Source organism: Pseudorca crassidens, chromosome Y (genome assembly GCF_039906515.1).
Source record: "Pseudorca crassidens isolate mPseCra1 chromosome Y, mPseCra1.hap1, whole genome shotgun sequence".
Lineage (NCBI taxonomy): Eukaryota > Metazoa > Chordata > Mammalia > Artiodactyla > Delphinidae > Pseudorca > Pseudorca crassidens.
Window position 1 is genome coordinate 9642351 of NC_090318.1, and position 21340 is coordinate 9663690.

Sequence of the window (21340 nt, forward strand, 5' to 3'; positions counted from 1 at the left end):
GGCTTGATATCCACCAAGAGGCAAACCCAGTTTTCAGGTAACACTTTCATTTCAAAATAAAGACTATAACCAAGATAAAGAGAGTAATTTAATAACGATGAAAAGATCTGATACCAGGAGGACATAACAGTCCTGAACTTCCATGCAACTAAAAATGGTGCCCAAAATACATGGAGCAAAAGTAAAAGAAATATGAGGTGAATCAGAAAAGCCAACAATTATAGCCAGACAATATAACATCTTTCTGTCTAAATGATGGACTGAAAAAGACCCCTCTCCAAAAAAAGGAATTGTTAAGACTTGAAAATACCTTCAACCAACTTGACCTAATTCATATCCATTGACCACTCCACCCGGCAACAGTAATACACATTCCTCTCCAGTGCAGGTAAAACATGGACCAAAAAAGATCATAAAATAAATTTCAATACATGTAAAAGAATTCAATTCATACAAAGAATATTCTCTAACAACAAAGGAATTAAATTAAAAACCAGTAATGATGAAACAAAATTACTTTAAAGATAAGAAAAATTTAACATAAAATCTTCTCTGCCACTAGAGCCAATACCCCTTCCCCTTTAATGTGCTTGTGCATCTATACTATATGTTAACTAAATCCCCTTAGAGGCACAGGGATACCTGCTCACCAAAAAAAAAGGAATTTTCTCCTGGCACTAGGCAAGTAATTTCTTGGGTAATACACTTTCCTCAATCCTGTAAAGGGTTACAATAACCCACTACTTGCATTGTTGGACTATGTAAACTGTCAAAATGTTACTCTGATGTATAACTTTTGTCATGAAAACTTAGATAACTGTGCCTTGACTTCTATCAGGTGAAATGATCCTAAGAGCTTTCTGAAAGACTGTCTCCCAAGTTATAATCCTCAGGTTGCCTTGAAGATTTTCCTTTTCTTTCTTAGACTACTAATTTTTTTGTTGACATTACATAAAGGTTTCTGGAAACACCACAATATTTGGAGACTGAATGGCAAATTTATAAATAAACCTGGGTCAAAAAAGAAATCAAAAGGAAAATTAGAAAGTATTTTTAATTGCATGAAAATGAAAACAGGGCATATTTAGGAATAAGTTTAACCAATCCACTGGAAAAGGGGTAATCCTTTCAACAACTGGTGCTGGGATAATTGAAAATCCATTTATTAGGGACTTCCCTGGGGGTCCAATGGTTAAGAATGAAACTGAGCAGGGCCCTGTGGGGTTTCTGGGTAAGGGCAACAAGGAGGCCTTTTTGTCCCCCATTTCTTGTAGGCAAGACTCCAGCCTCGAGACCTCCCATGAGTCCCAAAAGGCAGATTCAAACAGTTGCTAATCAAGGGAGGAGCAGCCAAGAAACCACCTGAGGCAAGATTAAAGGGACCAAAAAAGCTCATCAAAATTATATCACCTGAGACCCTGCACACACCCTAAACTTCTCAGCAACTCCACCCTTGGGAAGCATTATCATAAAACGCCTCAACAAATTCTCCTGGGTTTGAGACACATAGTTTTTTGAGGCAAGAGCCTGCTGTGTCCCCCTTTGCCTGGCAAAGTAATAAAACTATCCTTTTCTACTTCATCCAAAACTCTGTCTCTGAGATTTGATTCGGCACCAGTGAACAAGAGGCTGAGATTTCGGTATCAAGGCTCTGCCTGCCAATGCAGGGGGTGCAGGTTTGATCCCTGTCGGGGAGCTAAGATCCCACATGCCTCAGGGCCAAAAAAAACAGAGTATTGGGATTTCCCTGGCGGTGTAGTGGTTAAGAATCTGTCTACCAATGCAGGGGACACGGGTTCGAGTACTGGTCCGGGAAGATCCCACATGCCAAGGAGCAACTAAGCCCGTGCACCGCAACTACTGAGCCTGCGCTCTAGAGCCTGCGAGCCACAACTACTGAGCCCATGCACCACAACTACTGAAGCCCGGGAGCCCTAGAGCCCATGCTCTGCAACAAGAGAAGCCACTGCAATGAGAAGCCCTCACACAATGTCTTCCACCCACACTACAACCAGAGAAAAGCCACACGTGGCAATGAAGCCCCAGCGCAGTCCAAAAAACTAAAACATAAAACAGGAACAACGCTGCAACAAATTCAATAAAGACTTTAAAAATGGTCCACATAATCAAAATAAAAAAAATTTAAAAAAGAAAATCCATTTATTAAAAATGAGAATTTTGACATATTACATGCATAAAATTACTAACAGATCACACATCTAGGTAAAATATAAAATAATAAGACATTCATGAGAAAACAAAGAAGACAACCTCTTTTACCTTAACTTAGGTAAAGATATCCTTAATAAAGCAAGAAAAGCACAATCCACAGAATAAAAAAGACAAAGTGAACTTTATGAAAACTGCAAACTTCTGCTCTTCAAAACACACTAATATTAGGAGAACGAATACACAAAATGGGAGAGATGTTTTACAGATTACTTATCAGATAAAGAATCCAAACCAAAATATATGTATTTTTTTTAACTCCTAAATCTGAGTAAAAAAAAAAAGTAACTTTCAAAAATGGAAAGACTTGAACAAGCACTTCAAAGAACATATACAGAGAAGCAAGCAATAAGATGCTCAAGTTTTCCAAAGAATAAACTACTGACAGAACAAAATCAAAAAACCTGAAAAGCTGAGGGAGAGAAGAAATACTGAAACGGTTTACTTTGTATAATTCCATTTATAGAAAGTTCTATAAACTGCAAAACTAATCTTTAGTGACAAAAAAACAGATCAGTGACTATATAATGACAAATGGGGCAGCAGTGGTAAAAAGAGAATGATTACAAAAGGGCACAGGAAAATTGAGAGGCTGATGGCTATATTCACTATGTTGCTTTCAGTGGTGGCTTCATATTTATATACATACCAAATTGCACATTAACAAATTGCAACAAATTGCACATTTTAAATATATATCATTTGGTTTATATTATCAAACATAATCTAATGAGGAAGGAAAGGAGTAAATCTGCAAAGGACACTCAAGTGTAATCAGAAATGAAGTCAATGCAAGTAGTATATTTAAAAAACCAAAAGAAAGTGTGTTTCAAGAAATCTCTTAAAATTGTCTCCTTCGTTTCTAAACCACTGCCTGAGTTCAAATTAAAATGTCTTTTCCAAAATAATATATTTTTAAAAATTTATGTATTTTATTTATTTTGGCTGCATTGGGTCTTTGTTGCTGTGTGCGGTTTTTCTCTAGTTGCGTCAAGCAGGGGCTACTCTTCGTTGCGTTGCATGGGCTTCTCATTGAGGTGGTTTCTCTTGTTCTGGAGCACAGGCTCTAGGCACACAGGCTTCAGTAGTTGTGGCACACATGCTCAGTAGTTGTGGCTTGCGGGCTCTAGAGCGCAGGCTCAATAGTTGTGGTGCATGGGCTTAGTTGCTCCATAGCACGTGGGATCTTCCCAGACCGGGTTCAAACCTGTGTCCCCCAAACTGGGAGGCAGATTCTCAAGCACTGTGCCACCAGGAAGCTCCCAATATAACATTTAACTTGTAATAAACTGCCACTGTGTCAGGCCCAATGCCAAGAACTACATATAAATTTTCTTCCCTATCACTGGGAGGCAGATTCTCAAGCACTGTGCCACCAGGAAGCTCCCAATATAACATTTAACTTGTAATAAACTGCCACTGTGTCAGGCCCAATGCCAAGAACTACATATAAATTTTCTTCCCTATCACAAAATGCAGTATCCTAAAAAAGTACTCCAGTAAGGGCACCATTTAACAGGATAATTAATACCCTCTTAAAAAAAAAAAAAAAAAAGGAAGAAAAGGAAAAAATTTTAAATACAATCTTGAAAGTTACAAAAACATTAATTTCAGGACACTGGAAAGAGATTAAAGAAAAACAACTAAGAACCTTTTATTCTGGAGAAGCTGCTAAAGCTTCAACTATAGAATGTATACTTACCAGATATGAAGTCAGCAGCTTTGCTACATAAAATGTCAAATGTGAATGGGAAGTTAGTGAAAACCCATAGTCATACAAAGTAAAAGTAACAAATATGACAGTGGGTGACAAAAACTAATGGCTTTTCTAGCTTTAGTTTGCAGCCTCAGTGTGAGTTGAGCAGCACATAAGCACATCATGGCTGGTAAGAAAGTACACATGTAAGGGAAAGATCCAAGACAGCCTCAAGTGAAAGTCAAGGGAGATTTAAAAACTGCAACTTTTGGGGACTTCCCTGGTGGCTCAGTGGTTAAAAATCTGCCTGCCAATGCAGGGGTCACGGGTTCGATCCCTGATCTGGGAATATCCCACATGCCATGGAGCAACTAAGCACGTGCAACACAATTACTGAGCCTGCACTCTAGAGGCCACAAGCCACAACTACTGAGCCCGTGTGCCCCAACTACTGAAGCCTGCGCACCTACAGCCCATGCTCTGCAATAAGAAGCCACCGTAATGAGAAGCACTCACACCGCAACCAAGAGTAGCCCCCACTCACCACGAGAAAAAACCCGCTTGCAGCAACAAAGACCCAACGCAACCAAAATTAAAATAAATTTTAAAAACTCCAACTTCTAATGTGTTCTGCAAGCCACACATAATTATCCTGCACAGAACAGAAGGTTCATGTGTTTGAGGTGTCTTAAAATTTCTGCACCAACTATGGACTATGAAGACAGTAAGACAACTTCTACAGAGCTAAAACACAAAAACAAATTTTTTTAATATCATGCAGACATTCACAGAGAAGACAGTTCCACATTGTAAATCCAGCCCCCCGCCAAAGAAAGTTGCTATAATACTTATCTAAAATGTCCTATTTTTACTCAAAAATTACTAAACACATAAAAAGAGAGGAAAGTATTACCTGTATTAATCAAAAGAAAAAAAAAAAAAGGTCAACAGAAACTGACCCCAAATGAATCTATATACTGTATTCACAAAAACTTCAAAAGAGCTATTACAAACATATTCATAAATTAAAGAAAATTGTGTTCAAAAAAATAAAAGAAAACGTGCTCAAATTAATAAACACATGCAGAATCTAAACACAAAAGTCATAAGAAAGCAGACAGAAATTAGAGCTAAAAATATTATTTTTATGAAAAGCTAAAGTTGATACGCTCAACAGAAAGTATGAAATAAGCAAAAGAGCCATTAAAATACATTTCATACATCAATATAACTGTCCAATCCAAAACAATTACAATACTTAACTTTAAAAAAAGAGCTTCTGACCCCTGTGGAGATAATGTCGAGCATTACACCCTAGCTGTAATGAGAATCCCAGTGGAGAGGAAAAGGGTATAGAAAAATATTTCAAGTAATTACCACAGAAACTTCCCAACTTTTATTTCTTTTTTTAAAGATTTATTTATTGTTTATTATTATTTTTTATTTTGGCTGTGTCAGGTCTTAGTTGCAGCACACAGGATCTTTCGTGTGGCACACAGGCTCTTCGCTGTGGCCCACAGGCTTCTCTCTAGTTGTAGCATGTGGGTTTTCTCTTCCCTAGTTATGGCGCACAGGCTCCAGGTTGTGTGCTCTGTAACTGTGGCATGCGGGTTCCAAAGAACGTCGGCTCTGCAGTTTGCAGCATGGGGGCTCTAGTTGAGGCGCACAAGCTCAGTAGTTGTGGCACTCAGGTGTGGGATCTTACCCCCTGGCCAGGGACCAAACCCTCATCCCCTGCATTGGAAGGTGGATTCTTTACCACTGGACCACCAAGGAACCCCGCAACTTTGATTTTTGAAAAATTAAGTACAGATCCAAGAAGCTAAAGAAAGTCCAGGGACTAAAACTAAACAGAACTAGACGTAGGTATATCCACAGGCAAACTGTTAACAGCCAAAAACAAATCAAACATCTTTAAACCAACAACAGAAAAATGACTTACTGTGTTGAGAGGCAGAAAATGATCTCATTACTGGCTGGCTTTTCATCATTAAAACCGGAGATCAGAAGGCAGTGCAATGACATATTCCATGTTTAGAACTGATACCTACCACACAAGTAATGTGTCATAAAGGCAGGAGGAACATCAACAAAATGTCCTATAGTAGTCCACCCTTACAGTTGGGGGATATGTTCCAAGACCCCAGGGGATGTCTGAAGCCTATATACACAACTGACCCTTGAACAATGCAGGGGTTAGGGGCACCAATACCCAAGTAGTCAAAAATCCAAGTATGAGTTCACCATCAGTTGGCCCTTCCTAACACAAGTTCTGCATCCTCAGTTCTGTACTCAAGGATTCAACCAACTTCCATTCATGTACCACTATAGTATTATACATATTAACTGTGTAAAAAAGAATTAAGTGGACTCTGTAGTTCAAACCTATGTTTTTCAAAGGTTTACTGTACTATGGTTTTTTCCCAATACCATACATAACAAACATTGCAATTTGGATATTTTCTTACTGTGCCTAATTTATAAACTGCTGGAGTCACTACTTTTCTACTTTGGGGCCATTAATAAGTAAAATAAGGGTTACTTGAATATAATTACTAGGGCAGTCAATCTGATAACTGAGAGGGCTACTAAGTGAACTATGGGGTGGGTGGCATTTACAGCATGGATACATTGGACAAGGGATGATTCACATCCTGGACAGGAGGTAGCAAGACAGGGAGAGATTTCATCGTGCTACTCAAAACAGCACACAATTTAACACTGATGAATTATTTCTGGAATTTCTCATTTACTTTTGGATTGCAGCTGACTGGGGGTAACTTGAGACCAGAGAAGCAAAACCAAGAATAAGCAAGGGGTTACTGTATTCATAACAGGTAAAACTGAAAATAACCCAATGTTCATCGAAGGATAAATAACCAGAATGTGGCATATCCACATAATGGAATATTAGCCACAAACAAGAATGAAGTACTGATACATGATATACAACATAGATGAACCTTGCAAACCTATGCTAACTGAAAAAAAACAGACACAAAAGGCCACATATTGTTTGTTTCTTAAGGGGTGAGCAGAGAAGGGCCATGGGTAGTAATTGCTGGGATTGTTTGGTGGGTGATGATGAAAATGTCCAAAATCAGGTAACAGTACAACCACACATTTTGAATGTACTAATATTAAGCATTAAACTGTACAGATTTAAAGTATTAAAGTGGTGAATTTTATACTATGTGAATTTAACTTCAATAAATTTTAAAAGATACAACTAAAAAAACAACAAACAAGGAGGGGGGCTTCCCTGGTGGCGCAGTGGTTGAGAGTCCGCCTGCCGATGCAGGGGACGCGGGTTCGTGCCCCGGTCTGGAAGATCCCACATGCCGCGGAGCGGCCGGGCCTGTGAGCCATGGCCGCTGAGCCTGCACGTCCGGAGCCTGTGCTCCGCAATGGAACAGGCGACAGCGGTGAGAGGCCCACGTACCACCAAACAACAACAACAACAACAACAACAAGGAGGGACTTCCCTGGCGGCACAGTGGGTAAGACACAGCATTCCCAATGCAGGGGGGCCCGGGTATGATCCCTGGTCAGGGAACTAGATCCCACATGCATGCCGCAACTAAGGGTTCACATGCCACAATTAAGGAGCCCACGTGCTACAGCTAAGGAGCCAGTGAGCCACAACTAAGGAGTTCACCTTCAGCAACTAAGACCAAGTGCAACCAAATAATTAATTAATTAATTAATTATTTACAGGAATAAAAAATGAGAGAGACAGGAAGCAAATAAAGGAGTAGGTATCCTTAAGTTGAGACTAAATGTGAACAGTATACACATTCCAAACAAATGTCAGAGATGCCAGACTGGACCTGGGAAAGAGCCAACTACAGCATGTCTGTAAAAGATAACTCTGAATCCAAGCAAAAAGTAGGGAAATGGTAAACTATGAAAACAAAAGCGCTTAAGACTATGCGCTTCCACTGCAGGGGGCGCAGGTTTGATCCCTGGTCCAGGAAGTTCCACATGCCATGCAGTGCAGCCAAAAAAAGGAAAAAAAAATGTGGAAAACAACTGGTTCCTCAAGATTTAACTCAGAATTACCATATGACTCAGCAAATCCACTTCTAGGTATATATAAAATCTGTACTCCTGGGTATTGACTAACACAGCCTTTAAGGTGTATTTTAAGTTATATACGGCCATGTTAAAAAAGGGGAGATGGGGTGGGAACATAATGTAAATCAGCCCTGGAATATGGGTCCAAGATGACCATTATTAAATATTCCCAAGTATCCTTCCAAAAATCTGTCAGAGAACTTCTTAAACTGATCAATGAATACTCGTTAAAAAGTCTCAAGATAAAAAACTATAGCATAAGTAAATATTACTACAAAATGACCCCAGAGAGGAACAGAGCCTAGAATAGATTATCCTTTAAGTTTCTAAGCGCTAAAATCTTAATTTTAAACTACGCTTTTTAAAATAATATTAGAAAATGCTTCAATATGCTCTAAATCAAGAAAACAATTACCAAGAAACTCCTACTGAGAAAGAGCTATTCAAACTTTAATTTGTTAAACTGATCTTTACTGTGAACTTTTAAAGCACTTTATACTTTCCTTCTTCACTGACATTCTGGGGTCTTTGTCTTACAACACTTAAGGGGTAACAAGCTCAACATAATGAAAGGTAGCAGAATACGCCACCCCAAAAAAGCCTCTTTGGCATAGATAGGATTATTCTGAAGTGTTTACTCTTGAGAAGCCACAGACCCAAAAGTATCTCTAAAAATGGAGTAGAGTTCCAGTTGTAAACATAAGGAACATTTACATTTATAAGGGAAAACAACACTCTAAGGATGTCTCCCTTTTGGTACCAGGAAGAGACAGAAGACTCTAAATCACAAGAAACTATCATCAACAGACAGAACCCAGATTTAAATCTACGTGACAACCTTAACCTCAGTTTCCATGCTTTTCCCTCTTAACTTGCCTCCCACCCCCAACATCTTTTTTGCCTTAATCTGTAAATGGTATTTAAGATGGTGGCTTGGGCCATTTTGGAGTTATTCAATTTTCCTGGGTATCTGTCATGTATACAGGAGGTACACATGTTATCAAACTCCTTTTTTCTCCTGTTAATTTACCTTTTATTACAAAGGAATTTCAGCCAACAACCTAGAAGAGTAGAGAGAAAAGGATTTTTCCTCTCCTACAGTAGGCAGAAATATCTATTATCTCTATAGATTAAAAAAATCTTGCACTTATCACACTTTAGTTTTTATTGCTCTGACTTATTATCTCAATTTATAAGCGAATCATTTGAAGATTCAATGTAAGTTCACAGATGGCAATCATTAAATAACCTACATTAACAACATTCTGTAGGGAAATCCCTTGTGGTCCAGTGGTAGGACTCGGCAGTAGTTAGGACTGCCTTGGCCCGATTGAAATCGGTCAGGGAACTAAGATACTGCAAGCCATGTGGCATTGCCAAAACAAACAAACCCCACAGCCTGTAAACATGTGCAGGTAGGCCTTAATTTGTCGACTCAATGTTATAAGTTTTCTTAATGTAAATTAGCCCTCTGGACACCTCACTGCAAAAATATTAGTATCGTTTATTTAGCATGAGTTGCAAATATCTCAAAGCATCACAAGATGCGATGCAAAAACAAACTTTAAAATAAAAAATCATGTAACCAATTTAAAAAAAAAGTCTGCACTGATTCCATAATTGGCCAAGCACTAAAACTTCATTTTTGTTTAATGAGTGAAGCCTTACAAATTTTATGACCCAAGTCACAACAATTCCTATCAGACAGAACAGTTTTATTCATACCTTAACAAGAGTGTCAAATATTCCCCACTTTATTCAATTCTAAAAGGATCTACTTCGGGAATTCCCTGATGCCGCAGTGGTTAAAAATTAGCCTGCCAGTGCAGGGGTAAGGGTTCCATCCCTGCTCCAGGAAGATCTCACATGGCTTGGAGCAACTAAACCTCTGCACCAAAACTACTGAGCCTGTACTCTAGAACCCGTGAGCCACACCTACTGAGACCGTGTGCTGCAACTACTGAAGCCCTAGTGCCCAGAGCCCACACTCTGCCACAAGAGAAGCCACCACAATGAGAAGCCCTTGCACCTCAGCGAAGAGTAGCCCCTACTCGCTGCAACTAGAGAAAGCCCACACACAACAACAAAAACCCAAAAGCAGCCGAAATAAATAAAATAAATAGAGCAATTTCATTTTTAAAAAGAAAAGCTGAAACTAAGGAAGCTTCCACTGGGACCTCCCTGGTGGCACAGTAGTTAAGAATCCACCTGCCAAAGCAGGGGACACGGGTTCGAGCCCCACTCCAGGAAGATCCCACATGTCACGGAGCAACTAAGCCCATGCACCACAACTACTGAGCCTGCTCTCTAGAGCCGGCAAGCCACAACTACTGACCCCGAGCGCCACAACTATCGAAGCCTGTGTGCCTAGAGCCTGTGCTCCGCAACAAGGGAAGCCACCGCTTTAAGAAGTCCGTGCACTGCAACAAAGAGTAGCCCCTGCTCACCGCAATTACAGAAAGCCCATGCACAGTGATGAAAACCCAACGCAGCCAAAAATAAATTCATTAATTAATTTTTTTTAAAAAAAGAAAGTTTCCATTTATAACCTGCCAGTTCTGAATTGTGCCCAAATATGAAAACACTTCCTATAATCTCTTCTGGTCTTTATGACTAGTGTTATACCAAAATTTTATACTAACATTCCTACATAATGCCTAGGCAAAACTTTGTCTAGTAACGTGCACTGAAACTATAATGGTTTAGAATACAACTTTCCTAACAAGAAAATAATTTTTAATGCCTCAAATTAAAGACAATTTCTAAATAGCAAAACATGACGTTTCTATTGTCACTTTTTTTAACCCAAACAACTTTCTTAAAATGGAAATGAATATAGGGAATTCCCTGGTGGTCCAGTGGTTAGGATTTGGCACTTTCACTGCTGTGGGCCGCCCCACTTCCGTCCCTCACTTGCTGAGTTCAATCCCTAGTCAGGGAACTAAGATTCCAAAAGACACAAGACTTGGCCAAAAAAAAAAAAAAGGAAATTAATATATGCTTAAATGTCAACAAACAGAAAATACATATAATGTAAGGGTACCTTAAATATCACCACTGAAATATTACTGTATAAAAAGCCACTTCTGAAACCATTTTAATAAATTTTTCTCCATGCATTAAGATCAAATCTAGAAAAATGAATGCTTCAATTTTTTTTTATAAATTTATTTATTTTACTTATTTATTTTTGGGTGCATTGGGTCTTCTTTGTGGTGCATGGGTTTCTCATTGTGGTGGCTTCTCTTGTTGCAGAGCACGGGCTCCAGGCCCACGGGCTTCATTAGTTGTGGCGTGCAGGCTCAGTAGTTGTGGCTCACAGGCTCACTAATTGTGGCTCCCAGGATCTAGAGAGCAGGCTCAGTAGTTGTTGCACACGGGCTTAGTTGCTCTGCAGCACGTGGGATCTTCCCGGACCAGGGCTCAAACCCATGTCCCCTGCACTGGCAGGCGGATTCTTAACCACTGCACCACCAGGGAAGCCCTTCAATCAATTTTAAACCACTTCCATTATGCAAAAACTTTTAAATGCCAACTCTTCTAAAACTATCCTTCAGGGCAAAAAGCACACATTGTTTTTGGTGGTGGTGTTTAAATATGTATGTATGTATGATTTATTTATTTGGCTGCACCAGGTCCTAGTTGCGGCATGCAGGATCTTTGTGGTGGCATGCAGGCGTGAGGGCTCTTAGTTGTAGCATGTGGGATGCGGGATCTAGTTCCCTGACCAGGGATGGAACCCGGGCCCTCTGCATTGGGAGCATGGAGTCTTAATTCTACTGGACCACCAAGGAAGTCCCACACATTGTTGAATACTAAACAAACTACAACTTCCCTACTAATTCTTTTACTGGTTAACATAATTACTCCAAAAAAGCAAAATTTCAATAACACTATGTAGATCAGGGGTCCCCAACACCCAGGCCGCAGACCAGTACTAGTCCTGGGCCTGTTAGGAACCAGGCCACAGAGCAGGAGGTGAGCTGCGGGCAAGTCTGAACCATCCTCCCACCCCAACCCCGTGGAAAAACTGTCTTCCACAAAACCAGTGCTTCATGCCAAAAAGGTTGGGGACTGCTGCTGGAGATAAGACTAAAAACTGAGAAAGATACTTCTAAACAAACAACAGTAGCAATGGGTAACTCAGCAATAATCAGACTACATTCCCCCAGCATTCTTTTAAAGCAACACTATATTAGTAATATTCTGCCAACTAAAGAATGTCATTTGTCATCTGCCTCTACAAAGACTGGGCCACTAGCCATGGCAGCTGCTGACCTTCAACATCACGGAAAAGAGCTAAGGGTGGAGAAGAGGCATGAGGCACTCTGTGCTCTAGAAAAAGCTGGCAAAGCAGGGCTTCAGATAGTTCAGATATTTTCAGGAGAAAATTTTACAAACCCAATTTCTTGAATCTTCCCATACTTAGAAAAGCACTTAAATCATTAAGATATTTGTGCCTCATGAGTAGCCGTAAACCTTCTACCAAGATACATACTGACCTCCCCTCTTACCTATACAAAGCAGTTCCTCAGGACTGAGAGGCTGTATCCCCGGCTAGAGTCCTCAGTAAGGCCCCAAATAAAACTGAAACTCACAGCTCTCAGGCTGTGCATTTTTTATTTCAGTGGACAATTCTATTTCAACTCTATCCAACATAAAATCAATCTAAAACATTTTCTAAACTGCAAGGAAAGTCACTGTTAATTTCTGTTAAAAGGCCTGGTTAATTAAAATACACCCATTTAAAAAATAAGTTGAAATATGGGTATTCCCTGACAGTCCAGTGGTTAGAACTTCATGCTTTGACTGCAGGGAGCCCGGGTTTACTAAGATCCTGCATGCCACATGTTGCAGCCAAAAAAAAAAAAAAAATGTTGAAATATACATTACCATAAGATTAAATGTTAGCACCGGTTAAACTGCAACCTAGTTAAGGTCATGTGACAGTTCAAAAATTTTGATTAAGTAACGACTAGCTGTTTACAGCTTATTTTTAAAGTATTACTAAAAGCAATACATTACTAATTTATTTTTCAATCTAAAATCCTGAACACTGTATATTATGACAATCCTTTAAAAATTCTTATATTTCACAGTTTTAAGCGTCTATTATTAAACAATTCTAATGGTACGTAACAACATTTACACTTAAAAATTTTTTTTCAAAGACAGAGAAGCTAACCATTGGGAGAAAGCACCCTTGAAGACTAGGGAAGTTGAGAGAAAAGAGCCTAATTTAAACACAGGCTTTGAGGAAATATGTCCAACTTGTCAAGCTGTGCACATTCAATACCAGCAGTTTTAGTTTATGCCAATTATAACTCAACAAAGCTAGAAAGGGAGGGAGAGATGGATCCATGAGTTTGCTCACATAGCCCAGAATATTTCACTGCACTTAAGTTACTTTTTTTTTTTTTCGGTACGTGGGCCTCTCACTGTTGTGGCCTCTCCCCTCGCGGAGCACAGGCTCCGGACGCGCAGGCTCAGCGGCCATGGCTCACGGGCCCAGCCACTCGGCGGCATGTGGGATCTTCCCGGACCGGGACACGAACCCGCGTCCCCCGCATCGGCAGGCGGACTCTCAACCACTGTGCCACTAGGGAAGCCCCTGCACTTAAGTTACTTTAATATTAAGGTTAATGAGTCTTCATTAGGAAGAGGTAGGAATTCACAAGTCATAAAATTAAATGTTAATCAAGTTTAATTTTTTATTTCCATTTCACTCAAAACATTTACAGTAGTTTAACAAAACGAAACATTACTCAAGCATTTTATGAAGCTACAAATCTTCCAGACACAATGAAAGTTCAAGCCTTCTCACTATTAAAATGTTACTGTAATTTGAGAAAGACATGCTCACCTTCACAATTAATAATTGAAGACAGTTCCTTAAAATTTAAACCCAATACTGCACAGTATCTTAACAGTTCATACCAAATTCCTATCCAACATTTAGCACCACTAATTGAGAATTTATCTGAACTCATGCATATGGATATTTAAAGTTCTGAGCACATAAAACATCACAATACTTTTTTTCTTCATTATCATAACCAAAGTAATAGATTTGCCCATTCTTTTCCAAATTACCGTCAGTATACTCAACTTGACCAACCTTAAGTTAAACTATCAAGTCACACTGCTATAAAATAACATTCTGGGAGCGTGGGAGGGAGCGAGACTCAAGAGGGAAGAGATATGGAGATATACGTATATGTATAACTGATTCACTTTGTTATAAAGCAGAAACTAACACACCATTGTAAAGCAATTATACTCCAATAAAGATGTTTTTTTTAAAAAAAAGAAATTTAAATTAAACCACAATGAATACCACAGCACTCTCACTAGAATGAGTTAAATAAAATGCCTGAAAAAAAAAAAAACAACATCCCCCTAAGGTCAGAATTTTTTCAGTCATAACTTTGAAAATAAAATACATACTCAATTTTTTTAAAAAACAACAATCACTGCTGCTTAAATCATATCAGAGCTAATCAATATTTATTTTGCCAGTGATCATTTTAATGGAGCAACTATTACCTACATGATGGAAGTTTAATTCAAGTTTTATCAAATGGACTAGATTTAGTGAAAAAAATATTACAGTTGTTTGTGATCATTATTTGCCTTCAAAACAAATACAAAAGCGAGATTACAGGTAAAAGAAAGTTGATTACACAAATTCAAACTAAAGATAAGAATCATGGCAGGAAAAACATCTTAAAATGAAAATTACTTAATATTTCCCTTTCAATTGCATTACAAACTATGAGAAATCCACAGCTATCGATTTCAGCTAGAAAAAAATATCTAATGGAAGCAATATTTGTTGCACAATTACCAACTTTTATGAACCAACTGACAACAGAAAATATTTTAACCAAATTTTGCTCAGGAGACAGAAAATGACAGAGACTGAAAACTAGAGGGCCTTTTGTGCAATCATTTACATAAGATTAACTAAATGGGCTACAGCACAGTCAATGTTTATGAATGCTGCTGTAAAGCTTGGTAACGATACAAGAACTCTACTTTTAAACAATAGTGCTTAGTTTTTATTAAGCACCATCGAGCTACACAAGCCGACGCGAAAGCCTATTCATTGCTACTCTTTCCCTGTTTTTATCTCCTCCCTCCCTCAAAGCTCGCCTCGTCATTTCTCCACCCACTATTTCCCGCCATCTTGGCCGACAGGAGCAGCCATTAACTAAATGACAATCTCAACAACTTTTCACACAAACAGGGAAAGCTCCCTGGTTCCAGAAACAACACGATCATAAAATGGCATTCACAGCAATATTCTCTGCAGCTAGACCCAAACAAGTAAACAAATCACTTAACTTCAGATCAAACACGTATCAATCAGTATATTGTTCAAATACCCAATTTAAACTCTTGACCGCTCTAAAGTACCTTGTTCTGAGAACAAGGATATAAGAAAGCTTAAAACGCTAAGCTAAAATTAGACGTCAAAGAAAAAACTGCAAAAGAAAAACACACCGCAAATGATATAACACTCTTAAAATTTTTAAACTGCACACATTCAGGATCCTGTGGTGCTAAAATTCAGACATAATTTGAATTTTCTAACGAAAATGCCCCCAAACAACTGCTACGCCTGGTCACAAAGCGCGGCCCTCTGTGCTTCTCAGGTTACGACTCAGAATTTCGCAAGGCAGTAAGTGAAGTCTTTTTTGCAAAAATAATTTTTCACTTGCGACCACAGCGAGCTCTGACCCGCCTCAGAGGAGCCGCGGGAGCCAAAGCCCACAGAGAGTGAACGAAGAACACTGTAGGTCCGAGGATGCCTTACCTTGACCAATAGGGTCTTAGTCCTGGCGCCATCTTCGTGAAGGCTCACGAACCCAAAGAGTCGACTATGGGAAGAAATACACGCGACTTGTTAACGCTCGGGTAAAGCCACTGACCCGTCCCTTCCTGACCCCAAGGCTCCGACAGCAGCGACCGCTGCCTGGGGGCCGCCACCGGAGGCAACCCGAGCTCAGGTCTCCCAGAACAGCGGCTCCAGCCCGTGCGGAGGCACCTGGGTGAATGACTGCGGTCCGTACCTGTCCAGTCCACTGAGTGTCTCGCTCTCTTCTGCTGTCAAGCTGAGGGACCCCTCCTTGGTCTCGCTGCTCGGTTTTACCGCCGCCATTTTCTTTCCCTCATCACCAGCAGCGGCGGCAGTAGCTACCGACACTCCGCAAGATTTCATATAAACGCAATAAATGTAAAACTCCCAACGCTGAAACCTACCAACCCCCAGTCCAGAGCTCGAAAAGACGCCCTAACCTCGAGAGACTGGCAAACTAACTTTACCACAACCAGCTTCTCCAATACAGGTGGCGGCGACGAAAAATCCCAAGGTGACAGCAAAAGCAGGGAATGCGGAGCTAGGCTCCGGGAGTCACATCGCGGGGTTCGCGGTGACAGCAGAAAAAGCGGAACCTCGCTGTAATGGAAGAATTTCTTAGAATCATAAACTTCGCCAGCACCAGCACAAAGTTGTTTTAACCGTATCACAGGGCGAAAGCCAAGTCGCCGTCACGTCAGCACCCCCAAAGCCGGGCGCCGCCAATTGACGCGAACGGTTCTTTTCACATGACCTTTGTTGCCTTACGTCAGTTGTGGCTCCACAAAACTTGCTAGATACCAGAGGCCGCCCCAACCAAGGACCGGAAGGGGAGGAAATTCCCGCTGGTAATTGGTTAGCTGACGCGTCAGTTGCGAAAAGAGTAGTCACCAGATTTAGCAAAACGTTCGGGTGATTAAATTACGCTCTTGAAAAGGGAGGCTCCAGGCCTCGCTACTCTGTAGCCCAGATGACCGAGGAAGGCAGTGGTGGCGAATGATGAGATCAGGGAGTGCGTCCTCGAGGCGGACTTAAGTGCGCCTCGAGTACGGATAGATCTCCTTTACCTGTCCCTTAGCACGAGGTATTACATGGCGGTGGGACTCCTCAGGGGCTGGTTCACATTATTTGCAACTAGTGTATGTCACTGATCTCCGCTCCCAGAACCGGAGACTTTTGTCATCTCTAGGAAATAACGACCCCGCGGCCCGGACTCTCCCTGCCCCTTTTCCTTTCAACCTTGTGGTAACAGAAGAGGTTAAGGACCTTAAGATTTCAGCCCACGTGCCAGTCGGGACGGAATGAATAGTCTTCCCTGCGGTCTCCTGGGCCCACCCAATGGCACTCCACACACTATTGCTGTTTACTGCACTTATCCCAAAGTGGGGCGTTAATCCGAGCTGCTGTAAATAAATACTATAGTTGTGAGAAAAACTAGGCCTCTGTAAAAATTACTCTTTTCCAAAGGAAAGTTGCATAATAATATTTCATGTAACAGATCTTCTACAGCTGTACCTCCACTCGTTAAGGGTAGAAAAATGCTATTTTTTAATAGGTATCTTAAGAAATACCTGATTTTATTTGTTTGTGTAAATAAATTTCCCTTGGTCTAAAATAGGCTGCGCCACCAGGGTATTGCTGAAGCTTGTGTCATTGACATAAATAAGCATCAATAAGAGAACTAAATACTGATTTGTAATTGAAAAGTGGTAGAGGGCTTCCCTGGTAGCACAGTGGTTAAGAATCCACCTGCTAAGCAGGGGACACTGGTTCAAGCCCTGGTCAGCAAAGATCCCACGTGCCATGGAACAACTCCGCCTGTGTGCCACAACTACTGAGCCTGAGGTCTAGAGCCTGTGAGCCACAACTACTGAAACCCATGCGCCTACAGTCCATGCTCTGCAACAACAGAAGGCACCACAATGAGAAGCCCATGCACCGCAACGAAGAGTTGATCCCCGCTCACTGCAACTAGAGAAAGCCCACGCACAGCAACGAAGACCCAAAGCAGCCAAAAATAAATAAAGTAAATAAATTTATTTTTTTAAGTGATAAAGAGCGAAGAGTGAGCAGACTTTCAGTTTGACATTTTTGCTGTAAAAACAATTTGCTTTTTGTTCTAAGCTAGAATCTTTTGAGGTGCAGGTTTATGGACAATAATAAATGGTGTGATCACTTTATTTCTAGTAGCTAGAAACATAGTCAATTATGGGTTGCCCTGTGTTACTGGGGTTATAGGTTGGTCCCATTTTTTATGGTTCCTTTCCATTTTTACTGCAATTCCTTGAAGGATTGGTCAAGTATCCTATTATACTTGTATTTTAAAAAAGGGGGTGGGGGAGGGAAGAGGAAAGAAAGGAAGGGTAACCTTTAATATAAACGGTATTCCAGTAAGTAATACCAAATAGATGATTACTGCTTTTCTCAGCTTTTGGTTTTCCTTTTTCTTCTCTGTCCAACAAGCACACTTTTCTCTAATTACATGTTTTCTAACCTTCTCTGCCTTCTTTTCATCATTGTTAACCTTTGTCTACCTGCTTTTGTTTATGGAATGGAGACTGCTAGTAACCCTAGCCCCTGAAAAGGTTCATACATGAACTCATTGACAAAGTTCCAGGAGATGGCAGCGTAATCTCCAAAAATGCTTTTGAGCAGCAGACAGTGACTTCCTATGCTCAGCGTTAAGGTACCAAGCTTTACAGTTGACAGCCAGCTGACATGCTTAGGCATCACTAACTGCTCCCTAACAGACCTGAATCTCTTCACCTCTTCAGGAGCAAAGTGTGTATGGTATCATCTCTAAATAAATCATGCTGTGAGAGTGAGACACTGATAGGCCTTTCAAAACCATAAAAGCAAGCATAGAAAATGAGCAAGTAGAAAACCATCTACAAATTTGGGGATTGTAGCCATCATTTCATTGGAGATGGAAGAAGTGCTCACGGAATTTTGTTAGCTGCCAGCAATAAAACAGGAAATGTTCAAAATAAATAGGTAATAATTTTTAAAATGCTTTCCAAAATTTTACTGTTTAATTCCATGATTTACTGAACATTTACCGAAAATAAATCTCCTATAGGCCACGCTGCTCCCATGTCACCCTTTCTTGGGAAGCTGTATAAGTAAAGTCTGCAATAGAGAGGATGATTGCTATGAAATTTACCCAAATTTTTGCAGAGCTTACCAAGAGGCATTTGAGGCAGTCTAAAGGAACCCAGGAAGGCTCTTGCAAAAGAGGAGGTGGATAGGCAGGAGCTGTGGGTGGGCGTATGTGTTGCAGGCAGAGGCAAAAACATACCTGTAAAAACAGATAAGCCAGAGAATGTCAGGGTTCTGGTAAATTCAAGAATTTACTCAAAGGCTTCCCTGGTGGCGCAGTGGTTGAGAGTCCGCCTGCCGATGCAGGGGACGCGGGTTTGTGCCCCGGTCCGGGAAGATCCCACATGCCGCGGAGCGGCTGGGCCCGCGAGCCATGGCGGCTGAGCCTGCGTGTCCGGAGCCAGTGCTCCGCAATGGGAGAGGCCACAACAGTGAGAGGCCCGCATACCGCAAAAAAAAAAAGAATTTACTCAAGAACTTGAGTATGGCTGTAACCAAGAGAATGAAGAATCTTGATTCTGTAAATTAGGCAAGACCACGAAGAGTCTAGAATGGAACACTAAAGAATTATACCAGAGTTTATAGTGAGCTACTAATGGCTCTCAACCATTCTTTTAGTACTAAAAGGCAACTTGCACTGGAAAAATATAATGATGTGGTTATTGTTTCTTTTTTAAACAGAGGTTTCTTTTCAATGAGCTCAGAGCTGTCTCAGAGCTGGTACCATGCTCAGTAAGTATTGGCAAGTTGGCTGACAGATATTGCTAGATACCAAAACACTTTTTTTTTTTGCCTCAAAAAAATAGATACTCAGTTCTTTAAATATTAGGTTTGTCCCAAAATAATGTAAGGGCAATTCTCAGTGAACCAGAAAAAAACATACTGACATCATCTTTGTTCCTGCCTTGCAGAGTCTGCAACAAAGAGCAAGGGAGAGTAGGGGCAGCTGTCCCAAAATCTAAGGAGTGTTATTTTAATAACAAGACGAGAAGAAACAAAGATCCTTAAAAAAAAAAAAAAAGCCTTTAAAATTCAGTTAGTTAGTTAGTTATATGTATATTTAGTAGAAAAAAATGACTGGAAGAAGGAAAGATAAGAGACCAGGCTGGTGATGAGGAAACTTATTATAGCATTTCTTTGGGGTGGGAAAATAAGTGTTGCATGAGAAGATTTGTAACCTATGTTTGTCCTTACAAAGTCAATAAAAATTAGTCCTGGCCTTCTTACTGGAATGACTTCAAAAATCAAAGGTAAATTGCTCTGATACATACAGAAAATGAGATTATGCAAAAGTATATAAAACACAAGGAAACAATCCCATTACAGTAAGCAAACAGTAAAATTAAATCCAATATCCTAGAATTTAAAGTTGTAAATGAAAAAATGTTGCCTGCCATATTAGTAAGCAAAGGATGTTGCTGCCATTTAGCCACTGCAGCTGCCCCCAGCAGTTTACTGCGATGGGAATCATGATGGGAAAGAACAGGATGCTGGCTCTATATAGTTAAGCTGCGTATCAAAGGAATGATTTCAGTGAGCCTAGACCCTCGCATCTTCTCGTACATAAAAAAGTGCTAACTCTGTTAACTTGAGATATTGCTTTTCTTTAATTAACACCAATCTTTTGATGTTCTCACTACTTGGTATCCTGGCTCTTCCCTTACCTCTTCAGAGCAGTCTTCAGAGGCTGCCTCCTGGGCTTGAGTCCTCAGGAAGTCTGCCCAATAAAACATAATTTTCAACTCTTAGGTTGTGCATTTTTTTTCAGTCAGCAAAGAGATAGAACTTTCTGCTAAAAAAGAAATGACGCCCCAAAATGGAATCCCTTGTGCTAAAACCCAGTCTTAAACCAAGACTTAATTGAGCTTCAGACTCTCTCAGGAATGTGACCTTTCATCATTCAGTCTGGAATTGCCTGGCCAGCACTAGTAAGATAATCAAACTGTTAGACTCCCACCTTCACCCACAGGAAGACAACCTTGCCTGAAATAATTCTTTTGTTTGTGACTTTCTTGTCTTTTGTTTGTGACTTTCCTGCCCCCTTCTGTCTTAAATAGCTTTCCTTTGTATTTGCTAGGTGGGATGCTGCTCAGTTAATGAATCCTTGAGTAAATCCACTAGGATCTTCAAGTTTTCTCAGTGAAATTTTCTCAGTTATTGGTTTAACATTTCCAAAGTGCTAACCAGATTCTAAAACAAGTATGTTTAAAATAAAGAAATATTTAAAATAAAGAAATTTTAAACATCAAAAAGACTTTAGATTGGATACGATTTCTTTTTTTTTTTTTTGCGGTACGCGGGCCTCTCACTGTTGTGGCCTCTCCCGTTGCGGAGCACAGGCTCAGCAGCCAAGGCTCACGGGCCCAGCTGCTCCACGG

At 40.3% G+C, this 21340-nt stretch overlaps 1 protein-coding gene across 4 annotated transcripts in view; it reads right to left on the reverse strand.

Annotated features, from left to right (window-relative positions):
• The window catches only part of LOC137217862 (lysine-specific demethylase 6A-like), a 163793-nt gene extending 147191 nt beyond the window's left edge, over window positions 1–16602 (reverse strand). For 2 of the 4 annotated variants that reach the window (XM_067724853.1, XM_067724851.1), the window contains exons 1-2: window positions 16078–16601; window positions 15822–15885 (exon numbers count right to left, since the gene is read on the reverse strand). In XM_067724853.1, coding sequence (XP_067580954.1) covers window positions 15822–15885; window positions 16078–16226 — 213 coding nt within the window. In that variant the 5' untranslated portion in view covers window positions 16227–16601. Of the gene's footprint in view, window positions 1–15821; window positions 15886–16077 lie in introns of all 4 variants that reach the window. The other 2 variants (XM_067724852.1, XM_067724854.1) reach the window with 2 other exon arrangements.
• Between the last annotated feature and the right edge of the window lie 4738 nt (window positions 16603–21340).